The sequence below is a fragment of the Bombina bombina genome, chromosome 5 (assembly GCF_027579735.1).
Source record: "Bombina bombina isolate aBomBom1 chromosome 5, aBomBom1.pri, whole genome shotgun sequence".
Lineage (NCBI taxonomy): Eukaryota > Metazoa > Chordata > Amphibia > Anura > Bombinatoridae > Bombina > Bombina bombina.
In genome coordinates, this window is record NC_069503.1 from 338,174,171 (window position 1) to 338,189,374 (window position 15,204).

The 15,204-nt window shown below is 35.2% G+C and overlaps 1 protein-coding gene across 1 annotated transcript in view; it reads left to right on the forward strand.

Annotated features, from left to right (window-relative positions):
- The window catches only part of ITGB8 (integrin subunit beta 8), a 136,437-nt gene that overhangs the window by 4,883 nt on the left and 116,350 nt on the right, over nt 1-15,204 (forward strand). Inside the window, exon 2 of the mRNA XM_053715722.1 lies at nt 935-1,020. Coding sequence (XP_053571697.1) covers nt 935-1,020 — 86 coding nt within the window. The remainder of the gene's footprint in view (nt 1-934; nt 1,021-15,204) is intronic.

Here is a 15,204-nt window from a genome sequence, read left to right on the forward strand (position 1 = left end):
AGGGCAGGAAGTGGCCAGTCAAAGAATCAGAAGTGGCAGTCAAATGACTCCATGATCCATTACCCTTTTTGAAAGTTAAATACATAGTTATCTAGGGTAACTAATACAAAAATGTTATGCTGTAGTTGTAACAAATTGAAGCATGTAATTTTTGCATTAAGATGTCATTTTAAAGGGACATGAAACCCAACATTTCCCCTTCATGATTCAGATAGAACATACAATTTTAAACAACTTTCCAATTTACTACTAGTATCAAATGTGCTTAGTTCTTTTTGTATCCTTTGTTAAAACGTATAGCTAGGTAGGCTTGGAAGCTAGCTGCTCATTGGTGGCTGCACAAATATGCCTATTTTTATTGGTTTACTGGTGTGTTTAGCTAGCTCCCAGTAGTTCATTGCTGCTCCTTCAGCAAAAGGATACCAAGATAATGAAAATTGATCATTTAAGTACATTGGAAAGTTGTTTTAAAATGTAGGTTCTATCTAAATCATGAAAAATTTTTTGGGGGGGTTTCATGTTGCTTTAAGACAAAGCTTAAACCTTCATTACTTAACAAGAATGAAAAGTGCCCTGTAAGTGAAGGTCTTCTTAGGCAACTGTTTAATTTGCCTAATGATATATCTTGCCATATAAATAAAGTGTTTTAAGCATTGTAATTATCTATCTATCTATCTATCTATCTATCTATCTATCTATCTATCTATATATATATATATATATATATATATATATATATATATATATATATATAAAAATACTGTGTGTATATATATATATATATATATATATATATATGTGTGTATATTTTGTGTGTATATATATATAGTAAATATGTTATTAGATCAATTACTTTAGAGATTTTTTAAGACTTTGGTAGGTAATACAATTTAACCAGGTTGTTATTAATTTGTATATCCTTTCTGTCTTACAGCTAAAAATATTTGTTCATCTTCAAATGCAGCTAATTGTACGCAGTGCCTTGCACTTGGCCCAGAATGTGGATGGTGTACTCAAGAGGTGTGAACTTTTATTTCCTTTGATACATCATTTGAATTTTCAAATACCCTGCTTGTACATTCTATGTCTAAAATATGAAGTATCTTACTTCTTTTTTTTTCTTTTCTTTTTTATTGAAGTTCACAGGTTATACAAAACAAATAAATCTCATTATAATTTTTGTTTACATCTGATACTCTTAGTCTTTTAAGCTTTACAGAGGCATAAAACCTATTAACATGCAACCCCTCAAGAATAAACAAAATCTTAATGCTTATATTTAACACCAAAGATGCATTTGTTATACCGTACATAAAGTTTTTTTTTTTTAAAGTGGAAAAAAAAGCCTCATTTGGCTGTAATACCTTGATTTTGCATGTTATAATATGTCAACCTGTTCCCCTCTTTACTTTCCCTATTTTAAATTTAACCTAGTTGCCTAAGTTAAAAACTTAGCTACACTAAGATTAGTAAAATACTAGATAGTCATGAGCAGAATGATGTCCCAAAAGAATGGTACTATACAGCTAAACGGTGACCACCAGAGGGGGGGGGGGGCAGGAATAAAAAAAAAAAAATAATAATAACAAAAATGTGAATCACCAATTCCCTAGTTAAACGAATTCCAAAATGGGAATATCAAATGATCAACTTCTCCAGAAGGTAAACTCTTTAAATATGGAGACCATTTTTGAAAAAAAGGCTTATATCACGATCATTATTCATATCTGTATCATGTTGTTCAATAATGTATTGTTTCCCCAAATAACTTTTAATTTCTACAAGACTGGGAATATTGCCCTTTTTGTAATAACGAAAAATTAAGTTTCTAGTTGAAAGAATAATTATATTTACTAATTTCTTGTGAGTATGGTTTTTCTTTCCCCTCCAAAGAAAAATGATATGAAAAAGGGAGAACCCACTATAGGACAGCTTTAAGACCCGAAGGATCCAATATTCTAGTTTCTGCCACATTTCTTTAACTTTAGGGCATTCCCATAACATATGAATCAGATCTGCCGCATAGAGGGAGCATTTTGGACAAACGCAGAAATTCAAATTCCCCCCATCTAGCTCCTTTAAATGGGGTATAGTAGGCCATGTGTAACAATTTCATATGAGACTCCCTCCACGTTGAGGACATTGTGGACTTAGCAACCATTTCAATGGATTTTTTAATTATCCCCTGATCAATAGTTTTTTGAAAATTATAAGCATTCCATTGTTGAGATAGTTCAAGGAGATTCTGATCCCCTCTTTTTGAAAGAAGAAGTTGGTACCACAATGAGATTGAATGTATTTCACTTCTAACTAATGGAAACCATTTTTCAAAAAGTCCCCAGGACCAGATCCAACCATGTTCACTAGCAAGGCTAATCACATAATACCTCGCTTGCAGATATGCAAAACAATCGCTGTTAGGAAGATTATATTAAGTTTTAATCGAGTCGAATGATTTTATTGATAATAGGTTTAGGTCAACAAGTGCAGACACCATACTTAATCCCATATGTGCCCATCTGTTAAATATAGAAGACTGAACCCCTAACTGAAATTCTGGGTTACCATTAAAAGTTTGAAATCTTGGAATATGAGGGTCAAAACCTATTAAGGAAAGAAGTTTCCAAAATGCTTGTATTGGGGCGTAAATTTATTTGTCTTTAAAGCCAAAATTAGTTAATGATGTTATTATGTGATTATGGTGCACTGAATCGAAGGCTTTTTCTGCGTTGATTGAAATAATCGCCGTATCTGATTCACCAGCTTCATTTGTTAAGCCTTGATTTTCTAAAGAGTTAAAATAATCATCCGTTAAAAATACTTCCCTAATTTTGGCTGCTGAATTTCTATTGTGGAGGAATCCCGCTTGATCTTTATGAATGATAATAGGTAAAACTAACTGCAATCTGGAGGCTAAGATAGACGTTAATAACTTATAATCGGTATTAAGAAGGGCTATGGGTCTATACGATTCTTTCTTTAATGGGTCCTTACCTGGTTTTAACAATAAAGTTGTAAAAGATGCCATAAAGTTAGTTGACATTGGCTTATTATCAATATAGAAGTAATTAAAAAAAAATTCAAGTGAGGAACTATTTGCTGTATTAAAATTTTGTAAAATTCATTTGGCAATGCATCATGTCCAGGTGCTTTGTTTAAAGATAAATTTTTAATCGCTGTAGTTATCTCATGCTCAGTGATAGGAGAATTTATGTCATTTGCTAAATCTGGTGGTAAAGAAGGATAGGTTATTTTCCTTATATGTGTAGATCTCGCTGTAGTAATCAGTGAAGATCTCCAAAATCTCTTCAGGAGTTCCCACACTATCGCCTCCCTTTTGTAATCTCTCGATTACCGGGGATTTGTTACTGTTCTTAACTAGAGAAGCCAGAAGTTTGCCAGATTTATTTCCATGTCTGAAGTATTTGTCTGGAACCTTAAGATCTTTCCGAGTAGTCTCTTTTAACAAGAAAGAGTCCCTCTCTTTTTTAGCTTTTGTTATAATTGAGCCAGTTAACTACTGTTTTTGACTGGAGATATCTATTATATGAATTAACAACAAAACGAGAGGCTTGCTTCTCTCTTTCTAAATATTTAATTTTCAACATCACGTTATATGCCAAAATTTCCCCTCTAAGAACCGCCTTACCCGTTTCCCAGAATACATAAGGTTTATCAAGATATTCCCTATTATGATGTAAAAACTCATTATATTTGGCTTTAAGCCAATTTTTAAACTTGATATTAGAGAATAAATATTTAGGAAAATAGAACCGTGAAATATAAGACAAACATTTTATACTGAATTTGTAACAGGATTGGGGCGTGGTCAGACAAGCATATGGGATAAATATTAGTTTTGACTTGTAACCTAGAAATATTGTCATCAACTAAAAATAAATCTATTCTAGAAAATTATTTATGGGCTTTTGACAAACAAGAGTAACTTCTAGAATCTGGATTTTATATCCTCCATATATCACGCAAGGCAAGGTTTTGATAAATGGTTTCAAATAGCTTAGTTTCTAACCGATCTCTTTTAGTATTTGTCAGCATCTTCTTATGTCTAAGTCTGTCAAGAAGAGATTGAGGGGCCATATTAAAATCCTCACCAAGTAAAAAGTGGCCCTGTCTAAACCGCAAAATTCTCTAGAAAAATTATTCGGAGCATAGACATTGCAGATTGTAAACATCATGTTATCCAGCTTTATTTTAATAAAAAGGTATCTACCTTCTGGGTCTGTGTCCACCTGTATAACTTCATGAAGATTTTTTTTTCCAATCAAAATAGCCACTCCCCTCTTCCTGTTCAAGCTAGGTGTGATGACTATATTTCCTACCCAAGAAAATTTTAACTTTTTTATTTATTCAATATCTAGGTGAGTTTCTTGGAGAAGTGCAATATCAGTATTCAGCTTTCTAAGGTGTGTAATTATAGCTTTCCGCTTAATAGGGGATGTAATACCTCCTATGTTTCAGGAAATAATGTTTAATGATATGATTCTACTTATAACTCCTCAGGGAGGGATACAAATAACCCAACATCAAGAGAGAGAGAGAGAGAGAGAGAGAGAGAGAGAAGAGAAAAAAAGAAAAAAGAGAAAAAAATATATATTAATAAATAGCCCCCCCAATCCCGCCCCCTCCCACATTTGGCCCCTGTTCGTACCTCCTAACCCAACTAATTTTAGAAACCCCCTCAACATAGTATTGATTATACCAAGGAGCAGCTCATCTTAAGATGATTGGCTAATTCCTGCAATAATATATTTAACTACCTTGGACTCTTCTGCATCTTTGATTTTATCAAACAAGAAAGCTTGATTGTGTACTGCTATTCTCAATCTAGCTGGATATAGAATGGTAGCCTGTATCCCCTGATTGATGAGCTTAGTACAAAGTGGGGACAACTCTTTCCTTTTTAGAGAAGTTTCATAGGAAAAGTCCTGAAAAAGTAATATTCTGGATCCATCTAGCATAATAGGTTGATTTTTGAGATAATGTGGCATAAAGACAACTTTATCCTGAAAATTCAGGAACTTGGCTATAACTGGTCTTGACTTAGGATTTGTTTTCCCAATCATACTTGAGCTCCCTATTCTGTTTGCTCTCTCGATTAAAAAAGTGATTGAGGAGTTGGGATGCCCAATAATTGTGCCAGGGTGACAGAGATGAATTTAGTCATGTCTTCCCGATTTTTGCTTTCAGGGAGACCTATAATACGAATATTATTTCTCCTGGAACAATTTTCCAGGTCTTCCAGTTTGAGTTGTAGTTTATCAATATTGTAACTGTTAGCTTCTATTTTGGAACTATAGGATTCTTGTGAATCCTCCAAATCTGATATTCTTTTCCCTGCTTCCTGAAGTCTATTCGCAAACTGTCTGACTTCAGAAGTAAGTTTTGAAATTTCTTGTTTGATTTTGACTCTGAGAGAGTCAAACTTTGGGGTCAAAATTCTGACAATACTCTCAACCAACCCTTGCATATCCAAAGCGCTTCATTAGCTTTAGTGATGTTAGTGACAATGGGGTAAATTTCTATCGAACTTTTGTTTTTCCTCTCTCTTATTTAGACACCAATACTGAAGAGGAATTTGAAAAGTGACTAGGTGACTTAAAAAAATTAAACATTAATTAGTGCTGAAGTAGTGAAGAAGAAAAAAGGGGGAAAAAAGGGGGAAGTGAGGGCGTGGCTGTGTAGAAGGGAGGGGGATAGAAAAAAAAGATTTTGGGATGAACTATTCAGTGATTAAGTTTAAGTGAAGTTTGGGATATGTGGGTGGTCGGATCATTAGCATGGGGATCCTTAACAATTAGTTTTCCAAATTTTAGGATTATATCAATTTCAATAACACAATTATAAAGGATGTATTTATTAATTTAGCTTAGCAACCACAGTTCTCCTGTTTGTACTTTACCCTTTCTCCCCTCCCTAGCTCTTTCCCCTCTGAATAAGCAGAAGCCTATTTATAGAAAAAAATAGGCAGACCTTTAATTATCTTAATGTTCTCAAAAGCATGACAAACTAATTTGTCTAAACAGGCGGTTATAAGACCCGAGTGGCCTCTTTTTTGTTAATTTAAAATCCAATATGTAAGTTACAGCTTGACTTATTAGACAGTAATCTATTCAGTAGACCCTTTTACAGTAAATTTGTAACACAATACAACAGAATTGGTCTTTGTAAACAAATCTCTCCTTGGTTTCTTCCCACTTTTTCCCCCACTTTTTCTCCTCCCCTTTTCTTCCTTTTCCTCTCCTAATTTTCCCCTTTCCCTTTATGTATATTCCATTTTAAAAACTATTTGAGAGCATGGCATTTTAGATTCTTTCACATAATCTTGCTTCTCTTTTGTTAGGCAGTAGAAAGTAAATACTACACAGTTTCAGGTCTATCTCTAGACACAATTAGAAAAGTCAGTGATAACCATAAACCATTTGAAATGTATGTTGATACTATTAAAATAACTCTTAATCTAGGTTTCCCAATTCCACTTTTAGAAGTTATAAGTGTAGATAATATGAGGGAATTATGTTTTGGAGTAAGCCGTGATTCTGACAAACATTAAACAACAAATTCTGTAAAGTTTCCAAAAATAGCATTGAATCTATTATTACTTTAATTCAATCTATAAAATGTAAAATTTAATTCTTTCATCTTTCAGAGTGCTTGTTCTATGTATGAATACCTTACAGTTTAATCAGGAGAAAACCTTGACGTTTTCTAATAAATCATTGAGGCATTCAGCTGTTTAGTTTGAAGAATCATAACCTTAGTTAATTCAGCTGTTTTATGTATTATGCTAAGAAATAACCTGTAGTATTATACTTATATATTAGCCAACTGCTCCAAAATTTCCAAGTGAACCTTATTCTACAAAGAAGCTTCCAAAAAAAATAACTTTAACCAATTTATACAGTAGAAAAATTGTGTAAATATCTTCAATCTTATATCTTTCTAATACACACTCAATTGGTTAAAACAAGAAATGAATAAACAGTTTGTCCTGTGGCCAGTTTTTACATAGACCCTTGTTAGTCCACAACCATCTGTAGACATAAAAAGTCAGGTTTTAAGAGGTTAAAGTATAGGTCAGATATTTCAGCAAAGCCAGTTCAAGCAGTAAGAGTCCGGTTTAGAGTTTGCAGAGTAAAGCCCAAGCCAGGTCCAATTAGTATAGTTAGAGATAAGGCAGCAAGTATTAAATGCAAGAAGCTTTTTTAGATATAAAGAAAATGCAAGCATTAGTCCACTATTATTTTGCATGCATGTGTCTGCTTTTCCAGCTTTTCCAGCTATGGAGATGTCACATCTTAACTTTAAGCGGAATATGAAAGAAAAAGCAAGCCCTCTTTGAGCAATACTTGCTATTTGTAGTCTCACCAAATGTAACCTGGTAACCTGCTCTTTACATGTTGGAGTTGAATCAACAACTTCTCAGTCCCACTGCCGTTGCGTGTCAATCCTCCTTTCAGTGAGGGATGAAATCAGCTATTTAACTTCAGGTAGCCAAAACTCTTATATCTACCAAATTAGTTGCAGCCTTATTTCACCTACGATGATCTTTTCTCTGTTAGCTCCTCCAATACCTTTCCGTAGCAACAGGCCATCAATCTCCCTCTCGCAGCACCGGTGGGAGGGAGAAGGAGAGAATTAGACAGGGTTTTGTTCCCAGATTGGTTCCCAGAATCTTAGGGCTCGCTAGGTTCCATTGCCCATAGTAACTCCTCCATCACCACCCTCTATGGCGTGGACGCCGGTATCTCACGTCTATCATCCACCACAATTGTTGTTCTCCTACTGCACACACTCCCCAGTCACAGGGGCTCCAGGCGCAGTTTTCCTCGCCTTAGGAACAGGTGCAGGGGTATCAGAGGGAAGTGCTGCGTGACTTGCGCTTAGCTCCTCCTCCTTACGTATATCATGAAGTATCTTACTTAATGTTCTTTTTATATAATATATCTTTGTGCTTTCTGATTTTTTTTTTATAATCTTAAAAACAACAAAGTCAAGCTATCAAGTACTAAGACCAGAGGTGGTTCTAGAGTTTAAACTTTCTGGATAGTAAAAAAACTTCCCCTGTAGTGCTCTTTCCATTAAACCAGGAAGTTGAGGACTGAGTCAGGATGAGTTGCAGGTCTTTTGTGCATCATGAGAGTTTAGTTGGCAAAGCTGGGCAGTCTGTGTGGCTAAGCGGTTGAAAGGGAAGATGGGCATTTAGGGTAAATGGTTATGCAGGAATAGAAAGGAAACATTAGGGTTCGACCCAGTTTAATCTAACATGGGTCATGACCAGATATAACTAACTGTCGGCTAGAGTATGAGTTTTGCGGTATGAGTGAAAAAGCAGCGTTAAGGCTCTTTTTCACTACCGCTGGTATTACGAGTCTTGCAGGTTTAGGGGCACTGCACACGTTTTTGGCTGTAACGCAACGTAATTACCGCAGCTTTCAAAAAGTCCTTTTTCAATGGGACTTCCTTTGAGCCGGTATTACGAGTCTGCCTGGGAGGCCAAAAAGTGAGCGGTAATCCCTAAAACTAAACTAAACTAAAGTTCTAAAAAGTACACTAACACCCATAAACTACCTATTAACCCCTAATCTGCCACTCCGGACATCTCCGCCACTATAATAAACATATTAACCCCTAAACCGCTGCACTCCCGCATCGTAAACATTAGTTAAATATTATTAACCCCTAATCTGCCACCACCTACCTACATTTATTAACCCCTAATCTGCCACCAGCAACGTTGCCGCCACTATACTAAATTTATTAACCCCTAAACCTAACCCTAACACCCACTAACTTTAATTCAAATAAATCTAACTAAAACTTACTATTAATAACTAAATAATTCCTATTTAAAACAAAATACTTACCTGTAAAATAAACCCTAAGATAGCTACAATATAACTAATAGTTACATTGTAGCTAGCTTAGGTTTTATTTTTATTTCACAGGCAACTTTGTATTTAATACAAACTTGCCTGTGAAATAAAAATAAACCTAAGCTGGCTACAATGTAACTATTAGATATATTGTAACTAGCTTAGGGTTTATTTTACAGGTAAGTATTTACTTTTAAATAGGAATTATTTAGTTATTAATAGTAAGTTTTATTTAGATTTATTTTAATTATAATTAAAGTTAGTGGTGGTTAGGGTTAGACTTAGGGTTAGGTTTAGGGGTTAATAAATTTAGTATAGTGGCGGCGACGTTGGGGGAAGCAGATTAGGGGTTAATAAATGTAGGTAGGTGGCACCGATGTCGGGGGTGGCAGATTAGGGGTTAATAAGTATAATGTAGGTGTCGGCAATGTTGGGGCGGAAGATTAGGGGTTAATAAGTGTAAGATTAGGGGTGTTTAGACTCAGGGTTCATGTTAGGGTGTTAGATGTAAACATAAATTTAGTTTTCCCATAGGAATCAATGGGGCTGCGTTACGGAGCTTTACGCTCCTTTATTGCAGGTGTTAGACTTTTTTTCAGCCGGTTCTCCCCATTGATGTTTATGGGGAAATCGTGCACAAGCACATAAAACCAGCTTACCGCCGCTCACCGCAGCGCTGGTATTGGAGTGCGGTATGGAGCTCAATTTTGCTCTACGCTCACTTCTTGCCTGCTAACGCCGGGTTTTTGTAAACCTGTAATACCAGCGCTGTAGGTAAGTGAGCGGTGCAAATAACTTGCAAGTTAGTACCGAGCAGCTCTTACCGCAAAACTCGTAATCTAGCCGATTGTTTTGTATTATCTCTTAGTAGTGTGTATGCGTATGTGGATTGAATAAATAATTTTGTTAATACTCACTAAAAAGCAGACAATATGAAAGTAAGATTTATACATGACAGAGAAATTAAAATACATAAATAATACTATTTGTAAAATGTGTTTTTATATATATATATATATATATATATATATATATATATATATATATATATATATATATACACACATACACACAGAAGCATACTCTCAAGGATGACCAGCCAGCTCAGTAACTTCTTAGCTTGTTCTATGGCGATAGATAGATAGATAGATAGATAGATAGATAGATAGATAAACTCTCCTGTACTATATCTGTCTGATCCTGTCTATTAAGGTTATTCCCCTAAGATAACTGAGCACTGAGTCTACGTCTGATTGCCCCCTTTTCCGTTAGGGAGAAATAATACACACAAAGAGAAGCACACTTTGTGTGAGTATATGTGTAGTATTTATACAGTATATGTATATATATATATATATATATACTGTGTATATATATATATATATATATATATATATATATATATATATATATATATATATATATATATATATACAGTATATATATATATATATATATATATATATATATATATATATTTATATATATATATATATATATATATATATATACAGTATATATAAACACTCTCTTATTTGATTGCACTGATGTGATGAAGTATATGTTCTGAAGAACTGGATCGCAAAAAATGCCAAGTTTCATTCTTGGCACAGATATTTGTAAATCCTGAGAGTGCTTTATAGATATAGATTATCTATCATCAATCTATCATCATCTATCTTTAATAGATATTGATATAAATAAAGCTATGTACAGGCTTAGATATTGATTGATAGATATACATTAAATATAATTTATCATCTTTTATTTACTTTACTCTTCAAAAGCAGTAGTGGCCACATTTTGCTTTTAATAGGATTTTTTTTTACAAAATATCCAGCAATATTTCCCTTGGTATAAATGAATTGAACACCTTGTTCTAACACGTTTTGTAGCCAGTGGTTCTTTTCCTTTGTGGGGATTATTAAGCCAGTTAATAATATACTGTCAGAGTTCATTTCCTTAGCTACATGTGGAAAAACTGATGCTATTTTTTTTTCTGTCACACAAAGCCTAAGCATTTTTTTCATGTATTATCTACTCGTTTTAATATTCAGTTGTAATCTCTGCTGTTTTAAAACAGTGATGTCATTTTTTGGAACAGATTCACCCAGTTAGACATGTTTGTGTTTCTAATCATGTGCTATTAATGGTGTTTCTGTGTCAGTTACCCTATTACGTAATGAAGAATAGTTATCTGCACTGTGTAAATAATCTTTCCTTAAAAGCTACCACAAGTCTGTCTTCTTTTAGGGTTCATGACAGAATTTTTTGTTATAATCAAAAAAAATTTTAACAGATTTTTCATAAATAACTGTTGTCTTGTGAAGTCTAATCACAGACAGATCAAACAGGTTAAATCATTGCAGATAATTCTGATTTATTGATGTCATCAAATTTTGACAAGGCATAAAGCTTTTTATTTACAAACGGATGGTGTTTCACACCTTCCAGCTGTGTAAAGTCTCATGTGAGCCTTTTGCAAGAATAGGCCGTGAGGTATCTTCTGCTGCTACATGGAGTTTTATGGTGGGAGTGGTTTACAAAATGACAAACATACGCAAGTCCTTTTATTCTACTTACTCAGCTGTTTATTATATGACTTTTGACTTTTGGATGGTCAAATGTTAAGCAGGTGTAGGATCTGGAAGCACTTTCATTGAGATTCTATGCTCTCTTTGTTTTAACATTGCTAATATTTGTACTCATATTTACTAAATGAGGTTAATGGTTTCACATAAAATACTAGGTTTATAAATCAAAATAATCCAAATTTAAGAAAGAAATATGTATGTGCGTGTGTATATATGTATATGTATGTATATATATATATATATATATATATATATATATATATATATTATATTCATAAACAAATTTGTTTATATATACACACGTGTTTATATGAATGTGTGTATATATATATATATATATATATATATAAATATATAATGTCTGTATATGTATATATATATATATATATATATATATATATAAAACACACCCGCATACATTATATAATTGCACAATAAAAGTTGGATTTGTATTTCACAGCTGCAAGGCCTAGAAAAATATGCCGCCACACCAAGCTAAGTTTTAGGTGTGGCTGGTGGAAACCAGTGGCAAGAAGTGGGGGGCAACCATGCGTGTCTTGGGAATTTTAAACCAGGGCACCAGTAAATTTATTAGGGTTTCCACCTAGGTTATATTTTCCTGGAGCGTTATACAGGGAGTGCAGAATTATTAGGCAAGTTGTATTTTTGAGGATTAATTTTATTATTGAACAACAACCATGTTCTCAATGAACCCAAAATCTCATTAATATCAAAGCTGAATAGTTTTGGAAGTAGTTTTTAGTTTTTTTTTTAGTTATAGCTATTTTAGGGGGATATCTGTGTGTGCAGGTGACTATTACTGTGCATAATTATTAGGCAACTTAACAAAAAACAAATATATACCCATTTCAATTATTTATTTTTACCAGTGAAACCAATATAACATCTCAACATTCACAAATATACATTTCTGACATTCAAAAACAAAACAAAAACAAATCAGTGACCAATATAGCCACCTTTCTTTGCAAGGACACTCAAAAGCCTGCCATCCATGGATTCTGTCAGTGTTTTGATCTGTTCACCATCAACATTGCGTGCAGCAGCAACCACAGCCTCCCAGACACTGTTCAGAGAGGTGTACTGTTTTCCCTCCTTGTAAATCTCACATTTGATGATGGACCACAGGTTCTCAATGGGGTTCAGATCAGGTGAACAAGGAGGCCATGTCATTAGATTTTCTTCCTTTATACCCTTTCTTGCCAGCCACGCTGTGGAGTACTTGGACGCGTGTGATGGAGCATTGTCCTGCATGAAAATCATGTTTTTCTTGAAGGATGCAGACTTCTTCCTGTACCACTGCTTGAAGAAGGTGTCTTCCAGAAACTGTCAGTAGGACTGGGAGTTGAGCTTGACTCCATCCTCAACCCGAAAAGGCCCCACAAGCTCATCTTTGATGATACCAGCCCAAACCAGTACTCCACCTCCACCTTGCTGGTGTCTGAGTCGGACTGGAGCTCTCTGCCCTTTACCAATCCAGCCACGGGCCCATCCATCTGGCCCATCAAGACTCACTCTCATTTCATCAGTCCATAAAACCTTAGAAACATCAGTCTTGAGATATTTCTTGGCCCAGTCTTGACGTTTCAGCTTGTGTGTCTTGTTCAGTGGTGGTCGTCTTTCAGCCTTTCTTACCTTGGCCATGTCTCTGAGTATTGCACACCTTGTGCTTTTGGGCACTCCAGTGATGTTGCAGCTCTGAATATGGCCAAACTGGTGGCAAGTAGCATCTTGGCAGCTGCACGCTTGACTTTTCTCAGTTCATGGGCAGTTATTTTGCGCCTTGGTTTTTCCACATGCTTCTTGCGACCCTGTTGACTATTTTAAATGAAACGCTTGATTGTTCGATGATCACGCTTCAGAAGCTTTGCAATTTTAAGAGTGCTGCATCCCTCTGCAAGATATCTCACTATTTTTGACTTTTCTGAGCCTGTCAAGTCCTTCTTTTGACCCATTTTGCCAAAGGAAAGGAAGTTGCCTAATAATTATGCACACCTGATATAGGGTGTTGATGTCATTAGACCACACCCCTTCTCATTACAGAGATGCACATCACCTAATATGCTTAATTGGTAGTAGGCTTTCGAGCCTATACAGCTTGGAGTAAGACAACATGCATAAAGAGGATGATGTGGTCAAAATACTCATTTGCCTAATAATTCTGCGCTCCCTGTATGTTACAGATGGTGCAGGGGTGTGCAGGGAGGAACATGAATATTGTTGTCCAGCAGCACTATTTGCTGTCCTGATGCACAATACATGTTCTTCCCTGCATACCCTGCAACATGTGTAACTCATAACTGTCCAGGAAAACATGGATGGCTGAGGTGGCAACCCTAACATTTGTCAGTGATTCTTGAACTAGATTTTTACTGAAAAATAGCTTTCTTCCATAAGGGTGCTGAGTAAGAAATAATGTACACCTTCATCTGAGGGGTAGTTTCTTAGTGACTATATATATATATATATATATATATATATTTATATATTTATATATATATACATATATACATTTATTATTATTTATTTATTTGTATAGCGCCGCCAAATTCCATAGTGCTGGATATATATATATCTCCAAAGAAACCCACAAACATTGTGATAGGGAAGCGGCACTCACTGGATTTTAAATCAAAGCAAACAACTTTTTATTTTTTATAAAACTACTTTGACGTTTCGGGGTCGCAAGCCCCTTCCTCAAACAGTGCAAAAGTTAAACAAAACCATGCCTAAATAACATGTACAATAAATTATGCAAATAATTGAAAATTAAACATACCCCTCTGAGAGTTAGAAAACCGTAATGGTTTGAATCCCAAACCACTTCCGGTTTACTCTCCCATGTGATGTGACCTTGCTGTCACGATGGTGATCAAAATAAACCAACAACGTTGTGCATGACCAGTGTGACGTTATGATTACAGTTAGTCATTATTTACAGTTAAAATACAATCGGCTAGATTACAAGTTTTGCGTTAGGGTAAAAAAGCAGCGTTAGCAGGTCCTAATGCTACTTTTTCACTACCGCTGCTATTACGAGTCTTGCAGGTTTAGGGTCACCGCACACTCTTTTGGCCTTACCGCAAACCGACTTACGTAAACTTCGTAAAGTCTTTTTTCTATGGGACTTCCATAGCGCCGGTATTTTACGAAAAAGTGAGCGGTACACCATATACCGACAAGAGTCCTAACACATTTAAAAGTCAGTAATTAAGAGTTTTATGGTACAACGCCGTAACATAAAACTCATAACTAAAGTGCTAAAAAGTACACTAACACCCATAAACTACCTATTAACCCCTAAACCGAGGCCCTCCCGCATTGCAAACACTAAAATTAAATTTTTAACCCCTAATCTGCCGCTCCGGACACCACCGCCACCTACATTATATTTATGAACTCCTAATCTGCTGCCCCCAACATCGCCAACAACTACATTATATTTATTAACCCCTAATCTGCCGCCCCTATGTCGCCACACCCTACCTACACTTATTAACCCTTAATCTGACACCCCCAACGTCGCTGCCACTATAATAAACATATTAACCCCTAAACCGCCGCACTCCCGCCTTGCAAACATTAGTTAAATATTATTAACCCCTAATTTGCCGTCCCTAACATTGCCGCCACCTATCAACACTTATTAACCCCTAATCTGCCGCCCCAACGTTGCCGCCACTACACTAAATGTA